The sequence below is a fragment of the Aristolochia californica genome, unplaced genomic scaffold, assembly GCF_029961685.1.
Source record: "Aristolochia californica isolate CCGP_79_NKW_82.1479 unplaced genomic scaffold, dmAriCali1.0.hap1 SCAF_14, whole genome shotgun sequence".
NCBI lineage: Eukaryota > Viridiplantae > Streptophyta > Magnoliopsida > Piperales > Aristolochiaceae > Aristolochia > Aristolochia californica.
Window position 1 is genome coordinate 27,331,306 of NW_027181815.1, and position 15,460 is coordinate 27,346,765.

Sequence of the window (15,460 nt, forward strand, 5' to 3'; positions counted from 1 at the left end):
AATAAATTAAAACAATAATTACGTGTGACTAGAATAAATTATATAAAATTAATAAAAAATTAAAAAATAACATAAGAGAATATAATAAATAAACCTAATGGTTTAATTAATTATAGCAATTGGATAATTAAACCAATTAATGATTACAGTTTATTATAAATTAATATACTAATTACATGTGACTAGAATAAATTATTTAAAATAAATAAAAATTTAAAAATAACATAAAAAAATATAATAAATAAATAAATTATTTTGTAATGACATAAGATATTTTTTAACATTAAAACTCTCTATTTGAATACAAAATAAAAAATACATAATAAATAAATAAATATATTAATTTATAAATAACATAATATATTTATTTACGTATTATTAATTAATAATATATTAACACAAAATGTAAATCCAGTGGTTTAAAGTTTATTATAATTAAACTAATTCATGATTAAAATTTATTATAAATTAATATACTAATTACATGTTATTAGAATTAAATTTTAAAAAGTGAAAAAAATAAAAAATAATAAGTCATCGTCGTCGAAGAGCCATGCGGCTCCGAGACCTTTGATTTTGGATTTCCCAGCGGCTCTGAGACCTTCGAAACCGCTTTGAAATTCTGTTACGGCGTGAAGATCAACCTCACTGCAACAAATGTCCCTCCGTTGCTCTACGCCGACGAGGTTCATGTCCCAATCCGTTCTTCGAAACATCATAGACTCGGTAAGAACCCTAAAATCCCGTGAATCGTTGATGCCGATGGCAGAAACCCTAGGTATTGCAGAGTGAGAGAGATGGGATGAATGAAGTTGGGGCGAACGGAGAAAGCAGAGAGCGAAAACGAGAGAAAGCAGAGAGAGCGAAAACGAGGGGAAGAAATGGGGCCAAAAAAATCGTCAGGAGACGAAGGCCGAGTGAGAGGAGAGGAGAAGATGAAATGAGAGGGATTTTTTGTTTCGGAGGGGGGGGGGGGGGGGGGGGGGGGGAAGGGGGAAGAAGCGACGCCGTCTCTCGTGGTAAGTGAATGATTCGGAAAAAAAAACGTAGGAATCAACTTTCCTTCGTTTGTTGCCTGGGCAGATGAAATGGTGTAATCTCACTTCAATTCAAATATTTTTATACTAACGCCTTATTTGTGATGACCTAAGGGGGGGTTAGTCCACAATGAAGTGGAAAATTGAATTTAAGTGAGATGAATTACTTCCACTTCAACTCATGTTTGGGTGTTAGTCCAGGCCAGTTGAAGTGGCTGGAAAACAGATTCCAGTGTTAGTGCCTGGAAAACAGATTCCAGTGTCCTTTTCTAAATAAAGAAGAGAATGAGTAACCTTTTATGATTATAGTTTATTATAAATTAAAACAATAATTACGTGTGACTACAATAAATTATATAAAATTAATAAAAAAATTAAAAAATAACATAAGGGAATATAATAAATAAACCTAATGGTTTAATTAATTATAAAAATTGGATAATTAAACCAATTAATGATTATAGTTTATTATAAATTAAAAAAATAATTACGTGTGACATGAATAAATTATATAAAATTAATTAAAAAATAAAAAATAAAAGGGAATATAATAAATAAACCTAATGGTTTAATTAATTATAGCAATTGGTTGATTAACCAATTAATGATTACAATTCATTATAAATTAATATACTAATTACATGTGACTAGAATAAATTATATAAAATTAATAAAAATTAAAAAATAACATAAGGGAATATAATAAATAAACATAATGGTTTAATTAATTATAGCAATTGGATAATTAACCAATTAATGATTAAAATTTGTTATAAATTAATATACTAATTACGTGTGACTAGAATAAATTATTTAAAGAACATAAAACAGTTAAAAATAACATAAATGAATATAATTAATAAATTATTTTGTAATAACAGAGACATTACGTGTTTGGAGGAAGCTCCGAGAGCTATGGATGAACTGCTTGCAGTTTCTTTGAGATGTATTCTTCTTGTAAATGAGAGACCTAACATCAAAACAACGTTTGTAGATTTATGTTCCATACAAGCTTGAGATTTTTGTACATTTGTCACAACATTGTTTTCGTGACGCAACCTGATTAGTTCACTATGCCAGGTACAAGAGGCTAATTTTTTTATTTTTTTTTTTGGTGTAAAGAGATGATTGATCCATTGATTGATTGAGATTATTTCAAGCTGAGTTGAAATTGAAGGTTGTGTACCTTTTTCTGACTTGTAGCAAGCTTCTTTTCTCTGTTTTATGTTCCAGTACAATTTTGGTTTGATGTATGGAAGGCAATGTATTAGAAGCTGTTATTTTAATTTATATGCAGATCCCAGATTATATTTCATATGAATGGCAATCTGCATTTGAATCTATTGCAGTTCAACCATATGGGATGTGCAGCAAAACAAACACTTGCAATGGCTTCCTTCAAGTCTAGAGGACGCTCGCTACACATTTTGAGCAATACTTTGTGTAAAAATATTTTAGATGCATACCATAACTTTCAATACTGTCAACCAACTTGAGAATGTCATTTTTCACAATGCCAATCTGCCATGAATAGTACAAACAAATTTGAGATGAGCAAACCATCTGTTATTAAATATTTAACCTGAAACATGGATGTATAATTTTCCTAAAATTATTCCAAAATGATTAGCAAAAGAGTGACTCCAATGGGAGGAATACAAGGCATGGCATTGGATGAGAAACAAAGAAAAATGCTTATAGTGGCCATTTGGTGCACACAAGATGATCCGGCTCTTCGCCCTTTAGTTGGTAGTATCATACATATGCTGGAAGGAAGTCTCCATTGCCTTTCCCTCCCTTGCTCTTCGGCAGAGGAAAAGATAGACAACGAAAATGAATTTGGTAGTGATGACCTTTCTATTTCAGATGCGTCGCTCTCAGGTGGATGATCCTTGGCACACCCTTTGCCTTCGTCGAGTTTGTTGTCTACATTTCTGCAATCACTGCAAATGAGTTTGATGCCATGAGTGATAGCATCGAATGAACCGAAACCTCGAGACAGGCAGAAACACTGAACAGAAACTATAGGCTACACAAATCATGGGAAAAGCAAACTTCAAGAGGTAAATCACCACAAATGACTTGTTAATGGATGAGACCTGCTTCCCTTTGTAAATAGATTTCATTCCTCCCATTGGAGCCACTTCAACTGGCCTGCTAATTTAAGAAAGACTGCAAGTGTTTCAAGTGCCACCCAGTAGCAGGTTGATAGGAATTTATTCTTCAACATATACAGGAAAAGTCCACTTGAGCATTAGTGCTAAATGCAATATGGAAATGTCTTCGGAAATACATACAAAACAAGAAAATAAATCAAGAAAGAAACATTATTGCTTTCTCAACAACAATAGAGACATTTCTAAGCTTATATTAGCACTTTTATCTATACCGAGAACTTGAAATGTCCACAGTACTTCATAAGTGTCCTCTTAACCTGATAAGAAAGATAGTAAATCAGTCATCCAGGTAAAGTTTTTCTCAAACATATGAATATAAAACATCATCCAACCATAACAAGCTCACAAACAAAGGAATAGGAAAGATCATTGCTCGAATTTGCATAGATATAAGGTTCTACACAGAAGTAGCCATTGTCCTCCTCTAAATTTAATGAGATTCCTCATCTCTAACCACTTGGTTGTCTTGGTTGGATCACTCGTTCAAGTACCTTGAAAATGATGGTCAATTTTAAAAATGAAACTTCCTTTAAGAAATAATTGTTGGTTTGCGCTTTTCCACATTAGTCTAGGAGCCAAAAAGCAGAGGGCCCTCCCCTTTGCTGAGGGCTCCCCCCCTCTCCATTGCAGATATTCATAGGGCAATATGAGGATAGGATTCGATTCAGATATTGAAATTATGAATTCTATCTATTCCTAAATATCTGAATATTTCGAATTTGGATATCTACACAATTATCCAAACCCCAACTCTAATCCTGAAATTAAACCCTATAAATACGAATTTGAACCCTAAATCCAAAAATTAGGCCACAATCAAGACAAATTACGCACAAAAATTAAAATTAACTCAAACACAATACTAAATTAGTTGAAAAAAATTAGGGTTTCGGATTACCTTCTGAAATTTGGGGGAAATCACCGCCGAATGGGGAAATGTAAGCCCAATGGAAGAAATCGACTCCTAACTGTCGAAAATCGAAGAAGATTGAAGGAAATCGTAGGATATCGAATCGGAATAGGTTAAATCAAAGGAATTCGGGGGAGGAGGAAAGAGAAGAGCGAGAACGAGAAGGGAGAGAGAGGCCGAGAGTGAAAAGAGATGAGGCCTAGAGGGAAAAGAGAGAGGGATACGAGAGAGGAAGAGGAAGAGAGGCCGAGAGAGAAAGAGACGAGAGAGGGAGATGGGGCGAAAACGAGAGATAAAGGCGAGAGAGTAGAGGGAGCAAAGACAGCAGAGAGCGAAAACGAGAGAAGAAGGTCGGGCGGAAAAATTCGTCAGGAGACGAAGGCCGAGAAGAGGAGAAGAGAAAGAGGAAATGAGAAATGATTTTTAGTTTCGGGGGGGGGGGGGGGGGGGGGGGGGGGGGTCGCTCGTGGTAAGTCGATGATTTGACAAAATGGGCGGAATCAGGTTTCCGTTGTTTTTACGTGAGGAGATGAAATAGGATTATCTGGCTTCAATTCAATTTATTTTGCACTAATAACTTATTTATGATGACCTAGGTAATATAAGGGGAATTCATTTCACTTCCCACCGGATCGCAGGGTTCGAACCTCGACGATTTTATTTTTTTCCCCCTCTCGCTCTCTCTCTCTCCCGCACCCCCTCTCTCGTCTTTCTCATTTCGTGTTTTTTTCGCCAATCTCCCGCACCCCCTCTCTCGTCTTTCTCATTTCGTGTTTTTTTCGCCAATCTACCGCACCCCCTCTCTCGTCTTTCTCATTTCGTTTTTTTTTCGCCCATCTCCCGCACCCCCTCTCTCGTCTTTCTCATTTCGTGTTTTTTTCGCCAATCTCCCGCACCCCCTCTCTCGTCTTTCTCATTTCGTTTTTTTTCGCCCATCTCCCGCACCCCCTCTCTCGTCTTTCTCATTTCGTGTTTTTTTTCGCCCATCTCCCGCACCCTCTCTCTCGTCTCCCTAAACCCTGAACCCTGAGCTCTCTCCGAGCTCTCACGTCTCCACCGTCGCTCTCTGGTCTCCATCGCTGGGGTTCGAACCCTCGACGATTTTATTTTTTTCTCCCCGCTCTCTCTGTCCCGCACACCCGCTCTCTTCTCATTTCGTGTTTTTTTTCGCCCCATCTCCCGCACCCCCTCTCTCGTCTCCCTAAATCCTGGACCCTGAACTCTCTGCTCCCTCTCTCGTCTCCACCGTCTCCCTCTTTACGGCCTCCATCTCTCGCTGCGAACGTCCTTTCGGCGTCCTTCTCTCCATCTCGGACTCGCTCTCCCTCTGAACCTCCCGCTGGCTTCTCCCTCTCGGCTTCCCTCTCTTGTGTCTCTCTTCTCCCTCTTTTCTCCCTTTCGGCCTCTCACTCCCTTCTCCCGCTCGCTATTCTCTTTTCCCCCAAAATACCTTCCGATTTCGTTCGATTTCCCCTATTTCGGTTTCGATTTTCTTCGATTTTGACATTTGGGCTTCAATTTCTTAATTTCTACCTCGATTCGGCATTGATTTCCCCATTCGGCTTCGATTTCACCCTTCGGCTTCGGTTTTCCCCAAATTTCAGAAGGTATGACTGAATCCTACTGTTTTTTTTTCCGATTAAACGAGTTTTGTATACCTGCGAAAAATATACCTGCGTCTCGTTCTATTGACACTCATTCCGTTATCTCTAATCAGTAGGGGATTTCTGGGAACTCTAAATAGTCCGCCTCTGAGGCCCTAGTTGAAAAAAAGAGAGTTTTTGCATGGCTCAGCTACACGCCATTTCCTCATGCTCATCTGCAAAGCTCTCATATTGTGACTCTGTAGGACCAGGTAAACCCTTTTCTTCCGTGGGGCTCGTTCGTTTAGCTGATCCTGCATTATTACTTTGATGATGACGATGGTCATTTGTTTATTCATTTTACACTTTATGTGGGACTGTTGGCAGTGAAGCTTTTTCAGACATTGTTTTATATTTGTTCCTTGCTCTTTGAGTTGTATGTCGGAATGCGAAGTCTTCAAATAGACCGGACTTCTTATTTTTGTATCAGTATCGTGAAAGTCATTTTTTTTAGTTAAATCTGTAGCTTTTGTAATCAATCTGAGACAAATGGAAGATTATATATATGAAAATAGAAGCACAGTAGAAATCATTAAAATTTGTCTGCGAAATATATGACAAGACAAAAGCTTCTAGACTTAGTTTTCTTATCCTGACAAGTAATTTTTTTTTTTTTTGGCTGAATCAGGCGCTCCATTGCTTCATGGTAAACGTCAGCGTCTTGCAAGGTTGTGTTTGTATCAGGAGGTATACGCAACTTTCCGTTGCTTTTGTTTTATTTAGGATATTGACTGGGACGAATTAGAGGTGACGCTGAAGTAGATGATGAACCCACTTCGCATGAGTCATATACCTGAAGAACTGCTCCTGTTGCATTAGGGCCATTATCTGGTTGTGCTCCCTTAGCATGAGTCATGTACCTGAAAAATTGCTCTTGTTTGCATCGGGTCCATTATCTGGTTCTTCTTCCTTTGGAACTTGACTCACAACTAGTTTGTTCATTCTGGAGAGGCAAAATCATCTATGTTTTTGCCTGTATGAGAAGCTCGTGTGACCTCTTCGGAAATTGGCTAGTTATGATTTTGCCTGTATGAGAAGCTCGTGTGACCTCTTTGGAAATTGGCTAGTTATGATTTTGCCTGTATGAGAAGCTTGTGTGACCTCTTTGGAAATTGGCTAGTTCCTTAGGAGACAGCTTACCAGTTAGATGTTTGCTGGGTCCATCTTTTTCGATCATCTGGATACCCTTGTGGAATTTCTTTCTGACAGTTTTTGGCTTTGACAACCTCTGTTGTTGCAACTGCAGTCTATTCTGGCTTTCTGATCATTGTTATGTCCTTCTTTCATGATGATTAAATGAAGGGAACTTGCATCCAGTGACAAACTGGCTTTCTGGAAGAATATTTTTATCTTAAAACAACTAATCCTACTAGTTTGGCTGCTCAGTTGAGAAATGGTGTTTGCTTCTGATCTCTTTGATTAGATTTGAATGATACAAAACACTGTATCTCTAGACGCTAGTCCTTGTTTGGCTGCTCTGATGAGTACTAGTATTTGCTTGAGACCTCTTTGATTCGAAATTTATGCATACTTATATGCTTATCTAATGTATTCATTTAATCCTTTTAGTTAGGGGCAAAGTTTGGCGGACTCCATGGTAATGCGATTGTTCATCAAACTGTGAGTTGCAACAAAGTCAAACATTATCGAGGTATCGTGCAACAGTGGTTTCTATTATTCAAACTTTCATTATTTCTAAAAACAGATATTTCTATGTAATAGAGATTTGGTGTTCCTTGAGATTTTAGGTGCTTTATGTTGGACTTGATTAGAACAGTTAGTTATCAAGAGTTTATCAGAAAGTATTTTCTCCATCATGCATTTCTTCACAATGCATTGAGGGAGTGAATGAATTTGGATATATAACATGTGCTATGAAAGAAGCATCACCAGAACTACTTTTTTGGCCGATACATTAAAAAAAAAAAGTAACCAGTACTGATTGGCAGTTACATCTGTTAGCAGAGGCCCTTCATGTTTTAATATGGAAAAAGGGCCCTGAGTACTCTGCATGAGATACCTTTCTTTACTCAGTTTTGTGATTTCTAGATCCAGACATGTTTTGTGAAGTTCATATCACATGTTTTTGTCTCTAGTTGTTGGTTCCTTTTTATATATTTTATCTGCTGTGATTTATCAAGATCTAATACTCCTGTTACCATTTTGCAGTTATCCAGGCAGTTTTGGCGGAGAAAGAGAATGAGATATCTGGATTTCCCAACAGTGGCCTTCGAGGGAAATTGAATAAAGTAGTTCTAGCATATAGCGGTGGCTTAGATACCTCAGTTATTGTGCCATGGCTGAAGTATGTCTACTGTCATTACACATGATTATCAACTTTGTGAAAAAAGAAGTAAATTAAAAAAGTTTCTAGAAAAACGTTTACTGAGCTGGCTCTATTTTGCAATTCAGAGCTCAAAAACTGGATTGGATCTGTAAGTGTTGAGAGACATCTTTGTGAAGCACTTCAGTTAAAAAATGTCTGCTTCTAAGAAAACAGTATGAATTAAAATCAATTGGTTTTTAAAAGAATTATGAAAAACTTACTGGTTTCACAATGGGAAAATGTAGGAAAGAAGAATGAAAAAATGGTTTGAAAAACCATTATGACTAGTTCAAAATGGTTTTGAACTGTACTGAGGCTGATTCAACAGTCCGAGTCTCTTTCTTGTCTTACATATTTTTGTTAAATGAAAGTAGACACCAATAAATTGGAAAACATCTTGGTTTTTTCTTGTGTCCAGAATTATCATGTTGCCATTTTTCATTAAAGGGATGTATGTTCCCCTCTCAAGTTCACAAAAAGTAAGGGGCTAAGCTAGTTCCTTCGCTCCTAGAACTTGGTTATGTTATTAGGAGGTTCATCAAACACTAGTGGTGAATTTTAGTTTTGTTACTGAATTTATAAGCAAGCAAAAGTTTTGTTACTGGGAGTAGTCCCACGTAGAGAAGAGTTACAAAAAAAATTGATTTATAAGGTTGAGCAATAGGCCTCCTAAGTGGTTAATCATTTTTGGATGGAAACAGACTCGATCTTAACAAGTTCTTTAAATTGTTATCTATTGAATTTCTAGAAAAGAGAAAAACTTCATTGATGTAATGTAATCTGAGTACATGAGTCCCTATTTATAATAAAGGAAAGTAGTATAGTTCAATTATAATTACACTACCTTTGTCTCAATTACACTTAAAGTCTAACACTTAAATAAGTCTTAGCAAAATTAAACAACTGAACATAAATGGAATACTAACATAACTAAAACACTTTAAATTGAGAGTCATGTAAGAGTCTTCTGTATCTTCTCTTCAACATTATCAATCTGATGTCTTGCTTTTAGACATTGAACTTACAAGGCGCTTTTCCAGATTGGTAGATTATGTACTCTCATTTATATGATTTTCTCTACTCTGCCTTGGGGCCTGAAGGAAATGGGAAGAAAAGCAGTGTGTTAGCAACAGAGGGGTTGGAGGAGAGTATTGGGTTTCTAAGACCTACACTTGATGTCATTCCTATCCTTAAGATTTGGCTCAATTGCAATCACATCTTAGTAATTTTTTTATGATGAAGAGTTGTATGTTCTGGTTTATAGATATGACACTGATCTTGACAGCCTTTGCTCTTGTTAAATCCTTGACAATAAATGCTTACCCCATAATTTTGAATTGTAGATAGACATTGAACTTACAAGGCGCTTTTCCAGATTGGTAGATTATGTATTCTCATTTCTATGATTTTCTCTACTCTGGCTTGGGGCCTGAAGGAAATGGGAAGAAAAGCAGTGTGTTAGCAACAGAGGGATTGGAGGAGAGTATTGGGTTTCTAAGACCTACACTTGATGTCATTCCTATCCTTAAGATTTGGCTCAATTGCAGTCACATCTTAGTAATTTTTTTATGATGAAGAGTTGTATGTTCTGGTTTATAGATATGACACTGATCTTGACAGCCTTTGCTCTTGTTAAATCCTTGACAATAAATGCTTACCACATAATTTTGAATTGTAGAGGTTAATTTGTCCTGTCAAGGTAGAAAACTGTGTGTTTATTGTGCTCTAAGGGGTGGGGAAGGATTGCACTAAGTATCTTTCTAGATCTGTATTATACAGGTAATAGAGTCCGATTTGAAAAGTATTTTGCATTTGCTTAAAAAAATTTGCTTTTACATTTACTTTAAAAAAAATCTTGTTTTATATTTTATTTTCTCTAAGAAGTTTCTGTGTCTTTGGAATATTATCATTATCTGCATCAAATATTTAGTGCTAACTCTCTTCTTGGCTGATGTGTGCGAATATTTCATAGGAATCTTGTTCTAACTTGTTTTGGTTGATGCAGAGAGAACTATGGCTGTGATGTTGTTTGCTTTACAGCTGATGTTGGCCAAGTATGACAATTAAATGTAGACACCTCATAATTTTCTAATATATCTCCTTTTTAAACAATGTTTTTCCAGTCTCATTTTCTTGATCTCTTTCATTTTCTTGGTTTTATTAATCATGCTAATACTTTGTTTCTAATCCAATGTTTGAAGGGCATCAAGGAATTGGAAGGTCTTGAAGCCAAGGCAAAAGATAGCGGTGCAAGTCAGTTGGTTGTGAAGGATTTGAAGGAGGAGTTTGTCAGAGATTACATTTACCCTTGCTTGCGAGCTGGTGCAATCTATGAAAGAAAGTACTTGCTTGGGACTTCAATGGCTCGCCCTGTTATTGCTAAGGTTCTGATTTGTATTGTATTAGCCCCTACTTTCTCTTTCTTTCTCTCTCTCTCTCTCTCTCATGCTTGTGGAATTTTTTAATAAGCCCTTGTCTTTCAACATCATTTACTCTTGGAATTGTGAATATGGTACTGAAGACCAATTATCTTTCAAATTGTAGGCAATGGTTGATGTTGCCAAAGAAGTTGGAGCAGATGCAGTAGCACATGGATGCACAGGGAAAGGAAATGATCAGGTATTTGCATTTGCTTCCATGTGGTGGTATTTACCAATTTAATTATCTAAGAAAACATGATGAGTTTTACTTTAACACTGCTCATTGCTGTTATCTTTATCCTGTAGGTTCGCTTTGAGCTCACCTTCTTTGCCTTGAACCCTGAACTTAGTGTTGTAGCACCCTGGAGGGAATGGGAGATTAAAGGCCGAGAAGATGCTATTGAATATGCAAAGAAACATGATATCCCAGTTCCTGTGACAAAGAAATCCATCTACAGCAGAGACCGGAATTTGTGGCACCTTAGTCATGAGGTGTTTGCATGAAATGTCAATTTCTTCTTCTACCTTGTATGTATAATAGTTTTGTACTTTTTCCTAATCAGGTGGGTATATGTTTTTTTATGACCTTAAAGGGAGACATCTTGGAAGATCCTGCAAATGAACCCAAGAAAGACATGTATATGATCTCTGTGGACCCTGAAGATGCTCCTAACGAACCAGAGTAAGTAGCTAATATTAATTTTACCAGGTCTACAATACTTGACCTTGTATGGAAAGCATTAGTATTTGCTTTGTAAATGTAGGTACTGTGTGGACCCTGACGATTCAGGCTACACTGCCTGGAGAAATAATTTTCAAAATGGGTTGCATTATATCCTATTATATTTGTTTTTTCCAATTTGTCATAAATGTTTTGGAAATTCTTTTTATGCAGGTATGTGGAGATTGGAATAGTGTCTGGGCTTCCTGTTAGTGTCAATGGGAAGGAGCTGTCTCCAGCAGGTCTTCTCTCAGAACTCAATGAAATTGGAGGAAAACATGGAATTGGTCGTATCGACATGGTTGAAAACCGACTTGTTGGGATGAAGAGCCGTGGTGTCTATGAAACTCCCGGGGGAATGATCCTCTTCGCAGCTGTCTGTGAACTTGAATCATTGACCCTTGAACGTGAAACTATTCAAGTTAAAGACTCACTAGCCCTGAAGTATGCTGAACTGGTCTATGCTGGCAGGTGGTTTGATCCTCTCCGGGAATCCATGGATGCATTCATGGAGAAAATTACAGAAACAACCACAGGATCTGTAACTCTAAAATTGTACAAGGGCTCTGTTACTGTTGTCGGACGGAAGAGTCCTTTTAGCTTATACAGGCAAGATATTTCTTCCTTCGAGAGCGGGCAGATCTATGACCAGGCTGACGCTGCTGGATTCATTCGACTCTATGGACTTCCAATGAGAGTCCGTGCCATGATGGAGAAGGGGATTTGATAAATTCTTGTAGTAAGTATCAGATACATAACTGTAGAAACAATTCTTTAGCAGCTTCGTATAATTCTTGATAAGCCAACTATATGACCAAATAGCATCCCTGATGCAGTGGGTGCTGAAACTGGCAATGCAGACAGATAAACGGTATGCTATTTATTTTATTTTGTTTTAAGAAACAAAAGACATCAGTAAACTTTTCAGGATCCATGCAAAGAATAAGAGAGAACAATAGGAAGGAGGAGGAAGTACAGATTTATTGCGTCTTGCTTTTCACCATCTGTGTAAGCATTACTGTAGTAGCGCTTGATAGACTTGAGAAACTCACGAGATTGGGTGGTAGCTTTCCACTTGCCTTGCTTCTCTGGGAATACCTGGTGTACGGTATCAGAGGAAGCTTGCAAATAAGCTCATATCTTTTCTATAAAAAGGTAAAGCAAATGTGGGCTTCCCAGTCATTTTTAGAAGTGCATTGTCAAGGGTAGACTGATAAACTGTACTACTGTGGAGCCACCATTTATATCTCTAAATAAATCAACAAACGGAAACATAGAATATCAGCATGAATGAAATGCTTTCTTCATGGAAGGAAAAGTGTCAACAACTGCATTCCAGTGGTGAAATGTCCACTCACTGGATGGTCAGGATACTCCACAGGGAAGATTTCAGGAGATGACCCCCCCCTGATGCATTGACATGCTCTTACAACAATAATCACCTACAAACTCTACAAGAAGGAAATGCTGAATAATCAAAAGACGACAAGGATAATCATGAAGGAAGTCAAACCATGTTGTGAGCTGCAGAGCCCCCATATTGTTGAGCTAATGCGTCTCCCATGCTCTGGTACATGTCCATCAGAGCTGCTGCAATGCTGCTGTCAGGGTCCACTTTGGGAACATCTGTCGAGCCCATTGCATGGAGTTGCCGACCCAAGGGAGCCTTAGTCTTTTTTATCTCGTCAATTTCAAGGACTTGCTTCAAGTTACCACTTTGATGTAAGGCATCCTGGGGAGGCTAGTGAAGAAACTATGTGTTCTTTGGTTTGAGAGAGATTGGTATCGATGAGTTCCTTTTTATTTCTTTTATAGTGCCAAGCAGAATGGCACTATTAATACCACCAAAAACTCCTCAGATGGGAATCAACCATGGCAGGGACAGCTGGTTGTCATCCTCGCAAAGTTTTCTGAAAGAAACTGCGACCCCTTTATATTGGTTTCTGATATTCAAATTCTGTTTCCTCACTGTAAGCATCAGAATACTGTACATACTCATGTTTATACTCTTATATTATACCCCACAAATAGTGCATTTGTCATAAAAATAGTGCATAGAAAGATTTCTTTTTACAGAATGGAATCCTTAGAAAAGGTTTATAAACCTTTTATATGGCCGACCTATCTTGATTCAAGTATCCAGCATAAAAATAGAGAGATCTTTACGTGTAATAGTAATCAGAACCCCTTAAAGGTTCACTTTCCTCTCAAGGAAGAACCTCTGGTCAAGCTCGAAGTTGCTTCCATAGGAGGGATGTCCTTCAGTTTCATCCCTAAATTCCATCAAAGGAAACATCGATCACACTGGTAAGAACACAGAAAAGAAATTGATATTAGCAACAAAGGTTGCAACATTAAAATCATGACTGCCATATCAGAAACAATTGAATTGTTAAAATCATGACTGTTAGGTTCAAGTTGCAGAAGATAAGAACAAGTGAAGAAGAAGGCAAGCATACCAATCTATAGATCTCACCCAGATGGCTGAAGCGGTTGTAATTTTATTGCATATTTACTCCAGTTGCAAGTTCTCATTTATCATGATAATGTGCTACGCCTGGTTTCACACTGTTGAGATATCAACCGGGCCGGTCCTTGTATAAGGTCTTGTTGCGCCTCTCACTAAAGCCTCGTCGGTCACGAGTTCGAATCCCGCTCCCCCCCGGAATTTGTCCCTTGTATGTTGGAACCCGAATGTACACGGGTTGTCCCCGTGCGGGGGAATGTTGAGATATCGACCGGGCCGGTCCTTGTATAAGGTCCTGTTGTGCCTCTCACTAAAGCTTTGAGGTTTTAACGCAATTGGTTTCAATACACATTTCATAGATTGAAAATATAAAATCTAAATCTCAGAAAAGAAATCCAGGAAAGAACACACTTTTTGAAATCAGCTTGTGAACATTCCTTCAGGATCTCATATAAATTCCCACGAAATGAGATCTTGTCTTCCATGAACCGTGAAATAAGCATTCTCTATGCATTTTAAGAATGGAAATATATGCAAAGTTTTTAGATATACTGAAATAGAATTTAAGATCCACAGTTTTAAAAAATGGAAATAGACCGAGTATTGAATGGCAAAGGGATACCTGTGAGAAATATCCAGCATAGCCTGGCCTAAAAGCAGGTTCCAGTGATATTATGAATTTATGCCCTGGATGAAGAGCATAGATCTTCTTGTTGACTTGCATAGACCATCAAACTGTACATTCTTGGTTTCATTCCAAGGGACTACAGATGTAGAAGTTTGGCAAGTTTTTGTAAGATCAACGGCTCAACCCATGGAAATGGACCAAGTACCACAGGGTAAAAGGACACCTGTGTGACAGTTCAACATTTGGCATACCAGCTAGACTTAGATGTATGTGCCAGTGACATTGTAAATTTATTCCCTGGATGAAGATGACAGATCATCGTCATGTGCAGGCACATAAAATATCACCCACTCTGATTCATTCTGAGAAACTGAGTTGAAAGGGTTTTCTTTTTTTAATAACAATGAGAAAAAGGAAATTCATTAAGAGGCTCCCAAAGAAGAGAAAGTACAAAGATTTAATGGTACAAAAGACATGTCAGAAAGAAAAGCAAGGGAGTTATGTTACTCAGTGCTTAATTATGAGAAACTAATATGAAATGGTTTCCAATGTTACAGAGTAGAGAAAGGACAAAAATGCTGGAAAAGTTGACAAACTAAAATTATGTAAAACTGGAAAATTTTGGCTTGCCATCAAGAACTCTTCCCATCAGGATTCAGTTTGCCAAAGCTAAAAATATCCACGAAAGAAAAGTGAACATTTTTCAAACCAGAGTTTCACAGGAATCAGTTCTCACCTCACAAAAGAGGATAGACTAAAAATCGCAAAACACTTCATGGAGAAGTACAAATAGTGCTTCATTTAAAATGGCTTCTTTTATTTGGAATGACGATACCTCAGTTCACTTGTTACCCATGTGTATAGCAAAGAGTCCTTTATCAAAAGAAATTCCTAAATATCCTTCTAGAATAACTTGTGAATATAGAGAAAACAAAATTTAAAATACAAAAGTGAAGGAAGAGGTTTTAGATGTATCAGGAAAACACTGTAGGATCACTTTCAAATGAGTCACGATGTGGAATTGTCAAGCTTTCATTGAAATCGCGTTTGAAAATCTCTATGTCAAGAAATTCATATATTCTCAATAGAATATAGACTGGTTGGCACCAAATATATATATATATTTAAAGC

The 15,460-nt window shown here is 37.3% G+C and overlaps 1 protein-coding gene across 2 annotated transcripts; it reads left to right on the forward strand.

Annotated features, from left to right (window-relative positions):
* The first annotated feature begins 5,150 nt into the window (after nucleotides 1-5,150).
* LOC137950352 (argininosuccinate synthase, chloroplastic-like) lies at nucleotides 5,151-12,122 on the forward strand. 2 transcript variants are annotated; one of them, XM_068796759.1, is made up of 11 exons: nucleotides 5,151-5,731; nucleotides 5,842-5,979; nucleotides 6,396-6,454; nucleotides 7,337-7,418; nucleotides 7,937-8,072; nucleotides 10,099-10,147; nucleotides 10,295-10,477; nucleotides 10,638-10,712; nucleotides 10,820-11,005; nucleotides 11,107-11,195; nucleotides 11,409-12,122. In XM_068796759.1, the coding sequence occupies exons 2-11, from the start codon at nucleotides 5,910-5,912 to the stop codon at nucleotides 11,959-11,961; spliced, it is 1,482 nt and encodes a 493-aa protein (XP_068652860.1). In that variant the 5' UTR covers nucleotides 5,151-5,731; nucleotides 5,842-5,909; the 3' UTR covers nucleotides 11,962-12,122. The 2 variants fall into 2 exon arrangements, with proteins under 2 accessions (XP_068652860.1, XP_068652861.1); XM_068796760.1 differs by having other exon boundaries at nucleotides 5,845-5,979.
* The last annotated feature ends 3,338 nt before the right edge of the window (nucleotides 12,123-15,460 follow it).

Excerpts from the sequence above, each read along its gene's own strand:
- LOC137950352 (XM_068796759.1), top strand. The coding sequence starts at position 5,910 with ATGGCTCAGCTACACGCCATTTCCTCATGCTCATCTGCAAAGCTCTCA. Across the intron at positions 5,980-6,395 it reads TTGTGACTCTGTAGGACCAG|GCGCTCCATTGCTTCATGGT; the intron begins GTAAACCCTTTT and ends TGGCTGAATCAG. Across the intron at positions 8,073-10,098 it reads GTTATTGTGCCATGGCTGAA|AGAGAACTATGGCTGTGATG; the intron begins GTATGTCTACTG and ends TGGTTGATGCAG.